Source organism: Doryrhamphus excisus, chromosome 1 (genome assembly GCF_030265055.1).
Source record: "Doryrhamphus excisus isolate RoL2022-K1 chromosome 1, RoL_Dexc_1.0, whole genome shotgun sequence".
In the NCBI taxonomy this organism is placed as follows: Eukaryota; Metazoa; Chordata; class Actinopteri; order Syngnathiformes; family Syngnathidae; genus Doryrhamphus; species Doryrhamphus excisus.
Genome location: NC_080466.1, coordinates 36483357 through 36502310, shown reverse-complemented (window position 1 = coordinate 36502310; position 18954 = coordinate 36483357). Strand labels below are relative to the sequence as shown.

Below are 18954 nucleotides of genomic sequence, written 5' to 3'. Positions count from 1 at the left end.
TAGCCTCATCTACATATAACAGTGGCTTATATTGAATTACATTCAAATGATGTGTCTTGACTTTTTAACCCATAAGAAGCCAGAGCCGTTTAAAGTCCAATGCCAAGACATGACCTCGCTTACCTGACACACTTCCAGTTTGGGATAGTCCCATGAGAACCTTTCCAAATTGTTTTCTACACATCACTTAGGGACTTAGCCCAAAGTTGTATAGGACATTTTTGAACACCTAAAGTGTCACCATGGCTTCTTCATCCATGTCAAAATATCTTCATGTTAGTGTATGTCACTTCATTTAAAAGTGCCTGAAGCTCCAAACCCTATGCAGCATCTGGTTTTATTATTTTAAACGTACAACAACATGCATTAAAAAAACCTCCATAAATGTTGATACAAAGATGATTAAAGTAATACTAATTGGTACGAATGCTAATATTGCTAATTCATTTGGTATTTCACATGGTGTTTTTTGGTCTTCCTTTGTAGGGAGTTCAGTTAGAGCACAACCCCACCCACATTGGGCTGAATTGTATAGATAAGATAGAAACTTAGAAACAGACCTTTTTGGGGAAATACAAATATAGAAATATTCAACTCCACCTTCACTGTTTTCAACCATTTTCAAGTATCAATGAAAAAATATACATTTTGTCAAATAAAATTAATCACGCCGTATGTACTGTGATTACAAATATATTCAATAAAATACATGTCATTACAAATAATAAATAATAATGTGGAGAAGAAATAGATGACATCAAATATGAACAATGTACAGCGTAAACAGTAATTTGTGCAAATAATTTAAATAATTTAGAATAAATCATTCATTAATTCATTATTATATAAATTAGTAATATAATATAATATCTAGTTCATATTTATGTTACATTATATTGTATAATATATAGTCAAGTAATTGAGATGTATTTATACAACTATAGGTGAAATAAAGATGTTATGGATGTATATTTAAAAGTAGTACCCGCCCCCCCTGACATGGACCGGCACACCGCTGTGAATGATTGGAGCGCTTGCTTGCCGACTGTGACGTTTGCGGAAGCAGATTCGTCCTCGTGAGGAATAACAGGTAACGTCTGTTCAAATGTCACATTTAACAAATAGCGGATTATTTCAAAGGCAGAAAAGTAAAGTCTGTGAAAGAAAGAATATTATTTCTTTGTCTAGTTATCCAGGAGGCGTTTTACGCGTCTCAATCAGTGTAAGTAATGTATAGTGTTAGTTTAGTATGTAGTACAGTCATATATCTACTGTATATCGTTACGAAAATGTTCAAGGGCAAATGTCATTGTCAGTCATGCGATTATTATTACTATTTTACTTGATAATTGAATTAATTTGTGATTTATCCTAGCTGACTTGGGGCGAGAGGCAGGGTACATTCTGGAGTGGTGGCCAGCCAATCACAGGGCATGTTCCAAAGTCAATATTCTCAACTTATTCGGGACATTTAGCCTTCCCAGGTGTTAGCTAGGTGTTAGCATGGCTAGCATGGTAACATTAGAATAGTATCATTTTTAAGATGTTTGAGTTTTTATTTGAAGTTTCATAACTTGATGCTATCCAAACATGGAGTGTGACGTAAGTTATCACTGCAAGTGATTTTTCTGTCATTCTGTCAGTGTGCAACCAGGTGTGGTAACATACAAGATGGGGGTTCCCACCAGTAAACTACAACAGCTCACCATTTTCACCACGTTACTGACAGGAGGAGGGGTCAGCACTATGTACTATCTGATGCAGAGTAAGTACACTGTACTCAAAGGTATACTTACTGATGATAACACTCCAAATGGTGCAAGGTTGCCTCTTTACCATTTTACATAGCTGTTTCATCCACCAAATTCACACAATTACACTGGATACCTGCACATTTCCGGATTTTTTATCAAAATAATGTCTATTTGTTGGAAAACCTGGAAATGTGTACTGTTTACCTTCAAAATAGCCGTTTTTTTTTCAGAAAATGGGGTTTATTTACTGGCTATTGGTAATATACATGGTACAAACATTGTATGAATATGTCATACTACACATGGTGTAAATATGTTATAATAAAGCATAAAATAGCAGCATAATACAGCAGACATTATACAGTACCTTGTATCTCCTGCTGAGGGCGCCGAATCCAAAGAAAAGGAACACTAGCTGGACACTCATTCAACTGCAAGTGGTATTTAATTCATCATCATATTAAAGGATGAGTAAGTGAATATCATTGCATGTAATAATAATGCTTGTATACCAAAAAAAGCATATACTACATTTTGGTGTTTTTTTATAATTAAGGAGGAACATGTTTTGCTTTAACAAGCCTTGTCATTTGTGTTTTGTGTGCAATAAGAGAAATTTGCCGAGTCGGACTACCACAAACTGGCTGTGCAGAAGTTGCAGGTGTGTACGGTAGCCATGGAAAGTTTGGGGGCTCCACCTTTAAAGGTTCACAACATCCATCTGACAGACAGACACAATCAAATAGATCAACAAACAGCACAGGTAACAAGGTCATTTACGGATATTTGACCTTTACAGATCTTGACAACCCTGTTTTTACAGATCAAGATCCCTGTGACCGGCTCCAAAACTGGAGGCTATTTATATACAAGTTCAGTCAGAGACCCCGAAACCAACAGGTTAGTACACCGTTAAGTATTGTAATAGTACCATATTTTGTGACATTTATGCAGGCACACATTGTTGTATCAAGGAATTGTTGGTTCCGGCACGGTGTTCAAGTGGTTAGCGCGCAAACCTCACAGCTAGGAGGACCACGGTTCGATTCCACCCTCGGCCATCTCTGTGTGGAGTTTGCATGTTCTCCCCGTGAACATACTCCCCGTGCGACTCCAAATTGTCCATAGGTATGAATGTGATGCCCACTCTATAAACCATTGCAAAGGATTTCAAATAAAACTGTTTAGATGATTAAATATTCCAGAAATACCACTGGAAGAGGTGCAGATTCTGGAAGATCTGGAAAGCTTTCTGTGTGGGTTATTGTGTGTAGCTGCTCTATAGGAGTCCACAACTCAATACAAAGGGTGTACAAATGACCATAATGGTACTATTTTTGCTGCAGTTAGCCACGCTAAGGTGAAAATCAACTCTGAACTCTTGATGTCACTTCCTGTCTGGTGCTCATTCAGGTTTATAGTAACACACATGAGCATGAGCCTGTCTTAATATGGCTTATTGGCTCATATTTGGTCTGCTCTTGGTGCAGGCATCTGTGTAACCAAGTCATCTACATCAATTTCGCGTCGCCCTCTGGTAAATGTGGCCAGCGACTATAACGTCAATGAATGCTGTCTTTGGAACTTGGCCCCCGACTGCACTTTGGACACCCATGCCCGAGCCAGGCATGAGTTTGTGTTAAACTTGTATGTCGGTGTTCATCCCCACAGATGGAGTGTTAAGATGGCCGTTCTGAGGCTGAAAGAAGGACAGACCATCAACTTGATGAACGTTCCGTCACCAGTGTGGGCAGAGGTCGCCCCTTGACAAGTTTGGAGAAAACATGCAATTCGAACCTGCAACAACGTCTGTTATCATTCAACCTTTCACTTTTCTTTTTAAACGTGAGCATCTTGAGTCAATGTCGTAACTGGAAGAAATGCGGGACAAAATGATCCCCTCTGTGTGCGAACAAGAGAACACATTTTCACCGACTGTGTTAACCACAGTTTCCTCTTCCTGGCAAACACACAACACACACACAACATACACAACATAGTACGCTCATGGATGTCGTCATAGCACACAGCTTCTCAAGCTGACACTGGTTTCTTTATTCATAGTGTCCTTCAATTTGCTGTTGATGGCCGAGACATTGATGACCTCATTTGTGTGATTAAACTTTGGTATGCATCATGAAATAGAATATATTTACACTCCGTGTATTATTTGCTTATGAAATGTGTGTATATCTGGGTCTGTGACGCCAAAACGTTAAGTACTATAAATGTAATCTTTCTATATATATATATACAGTATATACACACACACACATATATGTATGTATATATATATATATATATATATATATATATATATATATATATATATATATATATATATATATATATATATATATATATATATATATATATATATATATATATATATATACACACATATATGTATGTATATATATACATATGTCTACATTCAGAAACATTCATTCATTCATTAATTTTCTACCGCTTTTTGGTCGTGGGGGGTGCTGGAGCCTATCCCAGCTGTCTTCGGGCGAGAGGCGGGTTACACCCTGAACTGGTCGCCAGCCAATCACAGGGCACATATAGACAAACAACCATACACACTCACATTAACCCTTCCATTAACCTCGCCAATTAACCTAGCATGTTTTTGGAATGGGAGGAAACCGGAGTACCTGGAGAAAACCCACGCATGCACAGGGAGAACATGCAAACTCCACACAGAGATGGCCGAGGGTGGAATTGAACCCTGTTCTCCTAGCTGTGAGGTCTGCGCGCTAACCACTAGACCGCCGTGCCGCCCCTATTCAGGAACGGAATATATATATATATATATATATATATATATATATATATATATATATATATATATATATATATATATATATATATATATATATATATATATATATATATATATATATATATATATATATATATATATATATATATATATATATATACTGTTTCTGAATATAGGCGTCATATATATATATATATATATATATATACATACATACTGTATATATACACTACTCAACAAAATAAAGGGAACACTAAAGTAACACATTGTAGTATAATCTGAATGAATGAAATATGTTGATGAAATACTTTGTTCTTTCCATAGTTGAATGTGCTGACAACAAAATCACCCAAAAATGATCCATGAAAATCAAATGTATCAACCCATGGAGGCCTGGACTTGGAGTTATCGTCAAAATGAAAGTGGAAAAAACACGCCACAGGCTGATCCAACTTATATGTATCCAAGTATGTATATATGTGCACACACACACATACACACACACACATCAAACAACCCCCCCCCCAATCATATCAGCACTATGAGTGAACTTGCAACCAGTGGTTTCAAATGAGTACATGCTGGAGTACACACACACACACACTGCAGACACATATCAGTGTGTGCATGTCCCCTGTGGATGCCGGACTGACCTTCTGAAATCTCCCTGCCTTCTTTAAAAATCAGCATTGGTGAGTTGTATCTGGGGTGAAAGTATTTCAAAGTCACTGTCCTTGTTTGAAACAGTGTGTATTTGACAAGGGCAGGGTTGTGAAAAGGTCATTTTCATTTTTTTAGTGGGCGAATGGTAACATCATTTCATCAAAGCTTCATTAACCTCTGACCAAAAATGGTACAGATTGAAATGGCCATGGATGATGTTTTATTGAGTGTCTGAGATGATGCTTGTGAAAAGATAACACTGGTAAATAATGCTAACGTGGAATGAGAGACACCCAATGCAAGAGAAAAGCATGTATTATCTGTCATCTGTCGGAAGTCAAATATGTCCAGTAAACAGGATAAGACTATGATTTCACTACGTGTTAGCTAGTGAATATATGAACATATATTTTTGCTGTACTACTTCAACTCTATGCTACTAAAATGACACTCATAACATGAATTGAATATGACTTTATTCTTGTATTTTTCCTTATTCTTTTTCTTAATACAACAGTAAAAAATTTGAGGCCATATTTTTATATTGAAGCCCGGAATTGGATTTTCCTCATATGAATCAAATTGTTTAAGATATTAAAAACAAAAATCAATCATTTCAAGAATCTTTTCCAATGGCCGGGTCAACACATCCTGTCACAATTATTATTTAGTTTCTGTAAATATTATTACAACCTTGACATCTTTTTTTCTTTAATATTTCATTGATGGTACTCAAATAAAATTTAATAAAAATTAAATTATTAAAAAAAATTCTCACAATACTACCATGTTATTCTTGTCAAATTATGACCTCTTTTTATCAGATTACATCTTTTTGACTTACATATCCTGACTACAGAATCACTGCTGATTAGTACATTTTTGCTATTTTTCTTACCCCTTTTTTCCCTTGTTAAAAGCAGGCCAATAAAAAAACAGCAATGGGCCAAAAATGGCCTCCATGCATTATGGATATATAGTATCATATCATATTGACCTTCATTGGATTGTTTTTAGAACATTTAATGGCCTGCATCCTTTCATTTCTATTCCATCCATCCATTTTCTATACCGCTTATTCTCACTTGATTTGGGAATTAGCTGCCAGCGGTTACTTAATAAAGAGTAATAATGTCTCAAGTCCTAATGCGTCATTTTTGGGAAGAATGGTATTGCACACTCCATGGGAGAGTCAGGACATGTCAGCATTTTCACTTCTCTTTTTGAAGGGAGTAAAAATAACACGTACACAACACACTCTACTCCACCACGCAGGATATATCCAAGTATAATTAACACATCAACGCTTTGCAGATCCTCTTCTTTCCATCATCGACACGCTTTGGTACTTTGTTAAGGCCACGGTTTGTTTTGGGTAGAGCAAGGGAACACAATGCAAAACAGAAAAAAAGACAAAAGTTGCTCCTTCTTGTCTTTTGTGCCGCATACAGTTGCATCTTGATTAAGAAAGACGAAGCCAGCTCCGTTTTATGATATTAAAAGAATAATGTGGCTTTGCCATCGTATGACATTTTAAAGACAGGCAGTTCAGATTTGTTTGTGACATGAAAAGACTAATTCAACAACATTGACATTCAAAATAATAAAGTTTCTTTGTTTTGTTTTCGGGGTGGCACGGCGGTCTAGTGGTTAGCGCGCAGACCTCACAGCTAGGAGGACCAGGGTTTGATTCCACCCTCGGCCATCTCTGTGTGGAGTTTGCATGTTCTCCCCGTGCATGCGTGGGTTTTCTCCGGGTACTCCGGTTTCCTCCCACATTCCAAAAACATGCTAGGTTAATTAGCAACTCCAAATTGTCCATAGGTATGAATGTGAGTGTGAATGGTTGTTTGTCTATATGTGCCCTGTGATTGGCTGGCGACCAGTCCAGGGTGTACCCCACCTCTCGCCCGAAGACAGCTGGGATAGGCTCCAGCACCCCCGCGACCCTCATGAGGAAAAAGCGGTAGAAAATTAATGAATGAATGTTTTGTTTTCAATGGTTTTTACTTGGACTCCTCTGATCTATCAGCCACTGATTGGGATTGGCCGATACCAGTGAAAAAACACGGTATTAATATCGGCGGGTACTTGCTTCATAGAGCACTTGGCAGGGTGGGGTGAGTTTTCGATGCTCCCGCTGTACTTGCAAGTCTGGGCAAATCTGTGGGAATGAGTACCACCTCAGTACGGATTTGGGAGCATGCAGAAACGATGTAGCCCTTTTAGTGCAGGAGGAACTTTGGTTGTGTGACACCCGGACTCCGGATGATGTGTGACGAGTGAGCGTTTGCGCTGCGCTTGAAACCGGCGTTGTGCACACTGATATTGTATTTCCTCTCCGAGCCCAGAAGAGGCAGTCGGGTGCATTCGCGCCTCAGAAGGCAGCGGATGGGGCTGGAGGGGCGCAGCAGAGGAGGATAAACTTGCTTTTCATTCAGGTTTTCACTAATTAATGTTGCCAAAAATGTGTTCACATTTGGTAACATTTATTGGCCAATAAATCGGCCTCTTGTAAAATCGGCCATTTTGTAAAAGTGGCTCTCTCAAGACAAAAAAATATCGGCATTGGTATGGTCTGATTTCTCTGCTGGATTATGAGGATCGGTATCGGAACATCCCCAGTTGTTATTCATGTTGGAAGCAATGAATGGCTGTTCAAAGGCAAACCGGACCATGAGCTGACACCTTGGTCCTTTAGCTGGTTAGCTAGCGCTGTTTTCAGTGGGGGTCGGTGGGCCCGTCTCCAGCGCCAGCAGGTCAACAAGATGAAGCATTTACTGTACGTTCCTTGTTTTCTATACGAATCAAACCAATTATTATTTTTGTTCCTTGTGTTCTGCAGGACGATCCCAGCCATGAACACCGGTGAAGACCAATATTCTCTCCTCCAGGAGCTTCTGAGTAACTTCGACATGACGTACGACCCGAGCTATGTGCAGAGCGAAAGTGTTAAACTGTGCGACAAGTCGTACGTCAATCTCTTCGGCTCACAATTCAACCCGGTGTTCTGCTATGTCAACTTCATCCTGAGTTACCTGGGCAACGGCTTGGTCCTCTACATCATCTTCAAATATGAGAAGCTCAACACGGTGACAAACATCTTCCTGCTCAACCTGGTGCTCTCCAACATCCTCTTCGCCTCCAGCCTCCCCTTCTGGGCCACCTATCATCAGTCCGAGTGGGTTTTTGGTGCCGTGTTGTGTAAGATGGTGAGCAGCGCCTACTTCATTGGCTTCTACAGCTCCATACTCTTCCTCACGCTTATGACTTTTGATCGCTACCTGGCGGTGGTTCATGCGGTGGCGGCTGCCAGGAGCAGGAAGAGGAGCTACGCGGTGGTTTCTTCCGTGGTGGTGTGGTGTGTTAGTATGTTAGCCAGCGTCAAGGAGCTGGTTTTCCAGAACGTGTTTGAGAGTCAATCCAATGGACTAGTGTGTGAGGAGTCCGGGTACTCGGCGACAACCATGGCCTTCTGGCGCCTGGTCAGCTACTACCAACAGTTCCTTATGTTCTTCCTGCTCCCTCTCCTCATGGTGACGTACTGCTACATCAGCATCACCATCCGCATCCTGTCCACCCGCATGAAAGAGAAATGCCGCGCCATTAAGCTCATATTCATCATCATCTTCACCTTCTTCATATGTTGGACCCCCTACAACATTGTCATCCTCCTCCAAGCCATACGGAGCACTGACACAGAAGAGCGATGCGACGACGCCAATAAGCTGGACTACGCCATGTTTGTAACACGTAACGTAGCCTACCTGTACTGCTGCATCAGTCCAGTCTTCTACACCTTCGTGGGCAAGAAGTTCCAGAGTCACTTTAAAAGAATGCTCGCCAAGAAAATCCCGTGTTTGGGGAGACGCTTCAGTCTCAGCAGCCAGAGCACCCGATCCACGTCACAGAGGACGCCGCATTCCGATAACGAGTACTAGATAAAGCTTTGTCAAGGGTGTCCAAACTGCAAGCCACTACTCCTTTAATCTGATCAAATGAAACAAGCCCGACATTATTAAGTAGTACAGTAAACCTCGGATATATCGGATTCAATTGTTCCCATTGGTTTTGTCCGATCCGTTATAAAATCCGTTATAAAAAATCCGATATATGCAATGATTTTTTATTGGAAATGCATTACAGAAAAATTGGTTCTTTTTTATCTGTCCGTTGTGAGCGAATTTCTGATATATCCGAGTCCGATATATCCGAGGTTTACTGTATTTTGGCCACACCGAAAAATATATCAGTGAAAATAGCCCCCCCAAAAGCAAGCCAGGTACTGTACCTGTACATCTTCCAGTATACGTTCTTTGCTGATTGTCACGTATCTCATCATTTTTGCACAGTGGATTCCCGACTCAGCATGATAATATTTTATTTTTTTATCAATCTCATTCACCCGATGTCGCTAACGTATAAAATGTACAACAATCATGTAGCACTTGTAAAAATAACTCAACTTTGTGTTAGTGTTGAAATGTCACACTTTGTACGGCTGGCCTTGAACGCATCATAGTTGTGTGCCTTGATGCAAAATTGATCTTAAGTAATATGATCAAATGTATACACGTTTGTTCCCAATGTTAAATGTAAAACTGCCTAATATTTTTTTTTGATATTGTTGATATTGTGTTGTGCAAGTGTGTTTGACAAGCAGAGTAGCACCCAGAAATAAAAGGGGTGTACATTAAACGCATCTTAGCACCATGGCACACACAAATAGAGGTCATTCAGTCAGCCACAACAAGGTGCACTTGTGTTCCTATAACAAAAATACTAAAACCGTTTCACAGTTAAACATAATTGATGCTGAAAACCAGACTGTGCAAATACTCTCAAGGGATATTAAATGATGCTTTCAATGCCAGCTGTACACTGGTGACTCTAAAGGATATCCATGCTTCATTTCGAATAGTATTAAATAAGTGTCATAAAAATGATAAAAATGGTTGAGGGGTGATAGAGGGTACATATGCTTATGAAGGTCTTTTTCAATATATTCTATACTGATATGGACACAACCAAACATTACAAACATTTAATAATTATACATATTAGAATTATTAATTATAGTAAAAAATCTGTAAATTTATATATTTAGATTTTTTAAAACATTTGTAGCATTGGAAAGATTGTGATTATTTTTTATTATCTTCTAAGAACCTTTCATGGTTGTGTTGTTCCCAAGGGTCCATATTGGCCCATCTGTTTTGGATGAGAGGTGGACTGTACCAATGTAGTAGCGATAGGGGTGTGTGTCGATACAATACTAAATGTATAAGGTGTGAAATCTTGCGTGTCATTCAAGGCAAACCACAACATGTGTTTGCTTTCCTGAAGGGAGTACAAAGACACATTACCGCCCTGATTACCGTTCATTTTTAATCATAGAACGTTGTTAAGAATGCATAAGAATACCATCAGGGCGGGAAGTTGGTTGATCCTACCTTTCAGCGGTGGGAAGAAAGAGCTAGCTTCTTGCTGTGTCACCGAACAACACAAAATATCACCATTGTCTCGGAACTACAACAGAAAATAAGCTTTTTTTCCACCGGACAACACAAAAAAATATCACGGGCTCACACGGGAAATATCAGCATTGTGAGTTGTTTGGTCTATCCGATAATGATGTCTTCTGTGCTGTTGCCAGTCCTGTGTAGCATCATCATCACCTGCAAGGCTGCATCCTCTGTTTCACGTAAGTCATCTTAAACGCACACATAACAGAATTAATTAGCTGGCTTTTTATTGGAGTGTACCAGTGATGATAAACGAAAAGGTTTCATTTGACTTGATGATTATCATCTATATAGTTTTATATTATTTCAAATGATCATTTCATGTCACCTGTCATCCAATCAAAGCAGGCCTGCTCAGTTTGAAATAAGTGATATATTGGATATACAGTACACACACACACACACACACACACACACACAAACAGAAAGAGCAGTGAACATCAATTTGTTTATCGGATCTGACCATTATTTTGGTAAGCAATATTTGTCATATGTTTCTTGTATGGGATATGATATTCTATTTTGCAGGGCCGTATCTGTATACGTCAGTCGGACTCTGCAACCGTGGAAGAAAGTGTAAAGCTGACAAAGCAAAGCAGTGTGATGGAAAAAAAAAAAGGTGTTGCGCAATACACAGCATTTCTTGGAAGCACATCAGGAAGCTTGTGCCGCTTGTGCACCAGAGACCACAGTGGCAATACATCTGAACTTCGTTTAAATTCATAGGTTCTCAAGGAATGTATTTCAACGTAGCACGTAGACAAGACATAAACAGCTTCAGAAATGTATACGTAAAAAAAATTTAACTGCTGGCAGCTAAAATGATCAAATGGTCATGGTTTCATGTTTGTTGTGAATGCAAGCTGCACAGTAGCTGTACTAATCACATACTTTTTCACCGAAATTGGCTGATACTAATTGATGGCTGATTGATTGGCGCAAAAATGACTGAAGACTAAATATACAAATAATAAGCATTGGGAAGACACATGTAAAGCCATAATATGTAGTATTTTAGACTGGAATGACGACTGCATCGTGTAGTTCTGAGCTGCTGATGCTGGGTTAGAGCTAGTCTGTAGTAAATAAGTCTGTAGAGGAGAACGATGGGGGTACGTGTTGAACTGTTCATGTCGTGTTTGATCCTTCCGTGTCATTAGCCACGTTTACATGAGGAGTTTTTCCTCTTTCCGAATGGAATCTTTTCGAATGACTTTTCCGAAAACAATGGTATAGATGTAAAGGAATATTCAAATTCCAATTATTGTCTACATGCACCATTATAATCAAACAAAATAATCAATGGGAAATTTGCAGTAAAACGTAAACATCAACATCACATGATACCGACTTCCCCAAGTTTTTCCTTCGACCAGTCTTGAAATTTAATTTGGATCCAAAACAAACTTAATGCACACCGAAAGCTGCTTGCCGACCGCCAATAAACAACAGAAGAAGAAAAACACAATGAAGAAGAACGCACCCTGACAACTTTCCGTTTGAGCGGGTACAAGATACCTCAATCGGATTGGGGAAAGGAATATTCCACCCCTGTGAATACCAATATATGTTCATTCGGATTGGCACTTTTCTTTGGGAATGAGGTGTATACAAAGGTTACATTCTTTCCGTTTGAGCAAATAACCAATGCAATTGGAATATTTGCGTCCATGTAAACGTGGCTATTTGTGAAGCAGACTTCACCAAGGGTTGATTGTTCACCCACTAATTGGGAACGTGAGGAATGGGAACGTTAGTTTAGCCTACCGATGGTGTGTTGTTGCAATCGCGCGGTGCCTTGTGTCTTGTTCAAATAAAAAGTGACGTGATGTCATTCAGCCATCTTTACATGAATGAGACAATAGCCACCACAGGAAATACACTGTCCGCACAAATCAAGGAACTCGCTGACCTTTTAGTCTGTGTATGTTATAACTTATTTGTATCTAATATGTCTTATTTTCTTTTACTATGTCTACTACATTGGGTGATATGAGTGTAAATGTGACTATAGGGTTGTTATGTCAGGTCTACAGGCTCTAATAATGTTAAAACTATATTTAGAAGATTGTAAACAGGTTTTCTATGACCTAACTAGAAAAGTTTTTGATTTATAAATTCACTTACCACGGTCAGCTGTGGAAACAATTGACGGTGATAATTTATGTTTGGGATTATCGCCTTAAGAAACAAATGATAGAGGAATAGAAGACGTGATGAGGTAGTAGGCCTGAAACAAGCAAAGGCTGATGCTGATGCTAACTTTTGTACTTGCACCGATGGGCTTCTAAATATAGAGCAGATACTTGATTTTGATAAAAGCACATTTTAGACTCATTTTGGAAGTCATTGTTTTGTTTTTTTTATAATCCTTGTTGTCTCTTTTTAAAGTGCGCGCCCAGCTTAGGGTTTTTTGTTATGCATATTAGTAGCTCATTATAATGCATCCCGCCCGACACATGCACACACAAAAGGTCTGTGACCCTTCCCCCATCAGGAATGACCGCCAGTTGTATTGTATGACTTTACCTCAGCCATCAGAATCAGAATCAGAATCAGAATCAGAAAAGGTTTATTGCCAGGTATGAGCAAACACATACTAGGAATTTGTTTTGGTATAGTAGGTGCAGACACATCTATTAAAAAAGAATGAAAAATACAAAGTATACAGAATAACAGTATAAATATATGTACACAGTCTGTTTGGGGACAAAACAAAAAAACTCAAAACTAGGATGCAAAAGTTACCAAAAAGCCATGGGAAGGATGTACATTTTGGGACGCATCATCGGTAGTGTACCGATGTACGTTTCAGCCTTTCAACACAAGACGCCCTCATCAAAAGCAGTCAACATCAAGCATGATGTGTCCCATGCCCAATCAGGGCCTTGAAGGTGGGGGACTGTTGGGGCCTCTTCTGCTGAGTGCAAGGTGCATCCCAGGCGGGCCTGATTGGAAATCAGGTGGAGCTGGCATAAAGGAGGCAGACGGCTCGCCGCTCTCTTCCTGCTCTTCCAAACGTGGGTGTGAGAGAGTGTGAGTGTGAGAGAGAGAGTGTGACCAAGCCAGAAGTGCCTTGTGAGCTCTGTGTTGTTTGTGCGGCCATTTTGCAGGTACTGTATAGTTTGTGTTAATTGCTTAGCATGGTGTGCTGAGCTTTATTGAGAGGTTTTTGGTAAGTTTTGGGTATTTTTGGTAACTTTTGCTTCATTAGTTTTGCATCCTAGTTTTGAGTTTTTTTGTTTTGTCCCCAGTTTTTTTAGGATTATTTCTGGCATGATATACTTCATTTTCTTTTCCCTGCCCAGTACTTTGTTGTTACATCCCATTTTACCCGAGACAACTTTGGGATGTAACAATTAGTCCTATTCATGTCTTAAATGGCTTATTTAGACATAGACTTTCTTTATTGTCATTGTACAATAACACAGCAGTGAAATTGCCAACAAAATGTCGTTGCCTGGCTCCTGTGTAATAATAAATAGTAATAATAATAATGTGGAGAATAAGTAGTATATTGGGTAATATGAGTGTAACAGTGTTATTGTAGTATGTCCATAGTGCTCACATAATGTTAAATTGTTTGTAGAAGGTTGTTTGCTCTAACTACAAAAACATCCATCATTTTCTATACCGCTTAATTAACCTCACTAGGGTATGCTGGAGCCTATCCTATCTAACCCAGGTCTTTGCCGCCACTAGTAAAACATTAATTCATTTATTTTCTATGACAGATTAATTTCAATGACAGATAGACTACAGAGGTAGCGGAGCCCAGCTTAGACCTTACAAGAACATTATTCATGCATGACTAACCAGCCCTCCGAAAGTTAGGAACGTCTCCAAATTAGACAAGTGTTCATCAACCTTGTGTGTTCTTTTTAGGGCGGTGCGAGGACATTCTGGCCACGCCTCTTCCCTACAGCTCCTTCACCAGCTCATCAGTGTACGGCCAAAGCTACGGAGCCGGTTATGCCAAGCTGAACCGCAACCAAGGTTTGAGTCCTGTGTGTGGCCTTTTGTCACCCGCGGCTTGTTTCTTTATTGGCTATGACTTATCCTGGAACAGGCAACAGCAGTGTCCAACATTTATTGGCCGTTGGCACAAAGGAAACAGCAAAAAGGAACAAAAAGAGCAGTCATTTTATGAGGAGAAAAATGAAGGGGGAAAAGTTGAAATATGAGAAACAAACACAACAATAAAGTTACAATTTTAGGGAAATTATGTTGGATAAAAGTTCTGATAATGGAGTTATGAAAAGAAAATTTAAATATTTGTAAATAAAGAAAAAGGAGCAAAAAAAGTGCAATATAATGAGAAAAAGGCCCGACTAATAAATATCTTTGCATATGTATTGTATATGTAATGGGTTATCCTTTAATTTGTCAGTATGGAGACCTTTGAGTGGGGGGGAGTGTGGATGCTCCTGTTCTAGAAAACACCTGTAACATGTAGAAGGAGTGTTTGGGCCAACAAATGGCCACATCCACAGACAACGGGTCCTACAAACCTTTCTGTGCATTTTGCAGTATCGTCTCTCTAGTTATTTTTAGGATGACGTGTGCTGGATTAGCTGTCAATCAGAACACTATGGTAAATGGGCACTAATTTGTCTCACTCTCTGGAGGCGCTGCTGAGCCACTTTGGACACCCCCAACCTACTGTAGATGATTCTGAACTTTGTTCTGTGGTTCTATGCTTCTCATACTGAAAATTCTCTACACTTTTTTTTGGAGGTTTGCCCATCATCTGCAATTCTAACACACTAACAACGCACTAACAATGCACAAATGTCCAACAACATTTTATCGTTTTATATACAGTACATGCTGTGACCATGCAATAACAGGTACATTCACAATAACACAATGTAATATGTTTTAATTTTACCATATTTGATCATTTAATGGTAATGGTAATGGTTTTATTTCATTTGAACATGCATCAGATTACAATTGAGTGCATCCCATAATCAGTTCCCAGTTCCACATGTCCAAAAGGAGTAGGAAGAAGCAAAGCTTATTAAATCCTACCCCTCCATCTGGTACTTTTACAATCACTAACTGTTACATTTGTTCACTTCCTGCTTTCCAAAATGCAGTTTACTTTTACAACTTTTACAATCAGTAACTGTTTCATTTGTTCACTTCCTGCTTTCCATAATACAGTTTAAGTTTTTTTTTTTTTTTTTAAATATATATATTTTTTAAACATGGGACTGGAACGTCTTTCATTGATTTCACAGACCCCCTAGATAGGACCTACAGCAGCGGGTAACGTGAGTGTCTGTTTGCAACTCCTAATCATGGCAGATTCTGTGAAAGCCGCAGACAACGACTACTTTTGGTCAAATCAGGAACTGGAACCTTATTCTTTTGAGCCTGAATCGACAGAGGATGAGCTCCAAGTTTTATAAGTTAAGCAGGCAAGAAGAAAATCAAAGCATCGGAGCAGATGGGGAGCAGATGAGTCAGGACACCAGCATGACTGCATCACAATGAACGAATTAATACACATTCCATCTAGCCGTGTACAAACAAACTGCTACAATAATACGTGTTAGCTGCTACAATAACAATGTTACTGTCGCTTAATTTAGACACACTACAGGTCAGTTATGTAAATAGCACATTCTTGGTCTCACACAGAAAAAGCAAAGACGTGTGGTCATGTTTCACATCAGATTTGGGGGCAAAATTTCCCCCAAAAGTGCAGTTTTCCTTGAAGTGGTTCCTGTTACTTGAACATTAATTTTTTCCTCCAAAACCAGGTGCTGGAGGCTGGTCTCCATCAGACACAGACCGTTACCAGTGGTTACAGGTGGACTTGGGTGCGAGAAAGCAGGTTGTTGCCATAGCGACACAGGGCCGCTATAGCAGCTCTGATTGGACCAGCAAATACCAACTTCTTTACAGTGACACGCAAAAAAACTGGAGGCCTTATCTACAAGATGGGAACATCTGGGTAAGAAATCTGGTATTGGAATAATTTTGTTACTTTAAAGTTCTGTACATCACAAATTATTTTTAGATTTTATATAAAGATAGATAAGATATATCTTATATAAAGAAGATATATATATATATATATATACGCTATACATAAGTACATTAGCATTTCCTCATATTTAGATAGACTTCCTTTATTGACATTGCACAAAAACACAACAGTGAAATTGCCAACGAAATGTCGAAATGTATTTCTCTCTTGTTTAAATGTCGTTTAATGAATTTTAATGAACAACCTACTTGATTGGACACAAAGTTATTGACTCGCAGCACCTCTCACCGTGGCTCTTTGCTGTTCGGCTGTGGCGTTTTTGTGTCCTTGTTGAAGCATGTTGCTCCTGCCGTCATGTTTATTCCCAGCTACTGGCTTCTTCTGCTATTTGGGTGCAGAACGTTTTTTCAGCGTTGTGGGTTTTGTCAGGGGGGGAAGGGGGGCTTGCGACCGCGCAGCGTTCTGAGTCGCACTGTTGGTTATTGTTTACAGTATTGACGGTGAGCAAACAGCACTGTTAGCTAGTTTGCTAGCCTGCAATGACCACAACAAGATACTTTTTGACTTATGGGCTTCATTGAGTGAAAGCGAACCAATTATTCTCATTTTTTGAGCCTTTGCATTGAGTTGTGCTCTCCTATAGAGCAGCTACTCACCATAACCTGGGCAGAAAACATTTTAGATCTTCCAGAATCTATACCTATTCAATCTGTATTTTTTTGCATTTGTGCTTCCTGCCAAAACGGTCTGTTTTAATGTATTCCACCTACACTCCCACTCCGCTGTGATTGGTCACACACCCAAAGTGCTTCCTAACTAGGAACCCTATAAGGAAGTCCGCCCCCTCTGTGACATCACAAAGGGGCAGTTTTACCACGCCTTTTGAAACGGAGCGTTTTGAGCCATCCCAAATGTCTTTCAGGGCTCACTTCCAAAAACGCAAACCTCATTATCTGAAAGTTTGGCATGGTTTAACACCAGAATACAACATTCTAACTACTTTTATAGGTCATAAAAGTGGTCAAATCACCTCCTGTCTGTGGTTCTGTCTTCTTCCAGACGTTTGAGGGTAACGTGAACAGCGAGGGCGTGGTTCGTTACCAGCTGCAGCACACCATTCTGGCCCGCTACATCCGCTTTGTCCCACTTCAAAAGAGCCAAGGGGGGCGCGTCGGAGTACGCGTGGAGCTTTACGGCTGCTCGTACTGTGAGTGGTTTTCATGAACTTTCCCAGGCTGATGTTCACGCTACAAACCCAATTTTGAAGCCGTTCTGTCCTCACTGTCGTTTGGAGTTCAAGCATCTGCTCTATCTGAGTTGTTTGTTTTGGTATATTATATATATATATATATATATATATATATATATATATATATATATATATATATATATATATATATATATATATATATATATATATATATATATATATATATATATATATATATATTATATATTATATATTATATATTATATATATATATCTTCATGGCTTGCTTTATATATATATATATATATATATATATATATATATATATATATATATATATATATATATATATATATATATATATATATATATATATATATATATATATATATATATATATATATATATATATATATATATATATATATATATATATATATATATATATATATATATATATATATATATATATATATATATATATATATATATATATATTAGGGTGGCCCTTATTTTCGAAAGTTTGAAAATTCAGTCTCCAAACCCGGATTCTTGTTCCACTCCATGAGAGAACCACGCGAGTAATTTTTTTTTTAAATCGAATAATATTTACCCGGTGCTCAACGACCTTAAAGTTTTACTATATAAGATCAATGAGTCGATGGGAGCCGTGTACTCCAGGGAGCCTGATGGAGGAGAACACAAGAGGACAGCAGTGGGGGATTTTGCACAGATGCAGTCGTAGCACAGTAAAGGGCCTTTCATGTGTGATAGTCATTTGTTTTTGGCTATACCTCATTTTATGTCAATATTCTAGTAAATAGTATTTTGGTGAACCTTACAAGTTGGTGGTGCAACCAGCAGATATCCAGCAGATATAATTTGTAAATGAGAGATTTGCTTTTATGGTACAATGGCATCAGTTTTATCAGAACTGAATTACATGTTCTTGAGGCGAGGAAGATTTTTTTTGTTTCTACAGATGTTTTGTATTTGTCAAAACATGTTGAAAT

The 18954-nt window shown here is 38.7% G+C and overlaps 3 protein-coding genes across 8 annotated transcripts in view; all 3 read left to right on the top strand.

Moving 5' to 3' along the window:
• Positions 1-1008: 1008 nt before the first annotated feature.
• On the top strand, positions 1009-3901 carry LOC131130032 (cytochrome c oxidase assembly factor 1 homolog). 3 transcript variants are annotated; one of them, XM_058074092.1, is made up of 5 exons: positions 1009-1090; positions 1644-1765; positions 2366-2517; positions 2578-2654; positions 2729-2903. In XM_058074092.1, the coding sequence occupies exons 2-5, from the start codon at positions 1672-1674 to the stop codon at positions 2880-2882; spliced, it is 477 nt and encodes a 158-aa protein (XP_057930075.1). In that variant the 5' UTR covers positions 1009-1090; positions 1644-1671; the 3' UTR covers positions 2883-2903. The 3 variants fall into 3 exon arrangements, with proteins under 3 accessions (XP_057930075.1, XP_057930084.1, XP_057930065.1); XM_058074101.1 differs by lacking the exon at positions 2729-2903 and adding an exon at positions 3426-3901 and having other exon boundaries at positions 1086-1222; XM_058074082.1 differs by having other exon boundaries at positions 1086-1222; positions 2729-2902.
• LOC131130022 (C-C chemokine receptor type 3-like) lies at positions 3733-10193 on the top strand. Of its 2 annotated transcripts, XM_058074061.1 has the most exons (3): positions 3733-3881; positions 4867-5009; positions 8051-10193. In XM_058074061.1, the coding sequence occupies exon 3, from the start codon at positions 8064-8066 to the stop codon at positions 9144-9146; it is 1083 nt and encodes a 360-aa protein (XP_057930044.1). In that variant the 5' UTR covers positions 3733-3881; positions 4867-5009; positions 8051-8063; the 3' UTR covers positions 9147-10193. The 2 variants fall into 2 exon arrangements, with proteins under 2 accessions (XP_057930044.1, XP_057930054.1); XM_058074071.1 differs by lacking the exons at positions 3733-3881; positions 4867-5009 and adding an exon at positions 5089-5234 and having other exon boundaries at positions 8051-10190.
• Positions 10194-10653: 460 nt separating this feature from the next.
• cntnap2b (contactin associated protein 2b) overlaps positions 10654-18954 on the top strand; it is a 29848-nt gene continuing 21547 nt past the window's right edge. For 2 of the 3 annotated variants that reach the window (XM_058074055.1, XM_058074045.1), the window contains exons 1-4: positions 10654-10909; positions 14616-14726; positions 16502-16695; positions 17791-17938. In XM_058074055.1, the coding sequence (XP_057930038.1) occupies positions 10837-10909; positions 14616-14726; positions 16502-16695; positions 17791-17938 (526 nt within the window). In that variant the 5' untranslated portion in view covers positions 10654-10836. The remainder of the gene's footprint in view (positions 10910-14615; positions 14727-16501; positions 16696-17790; positions 17939-18954) is intronic. The other variant, XM_058074037.1, reaches the window with a different exon arrangement.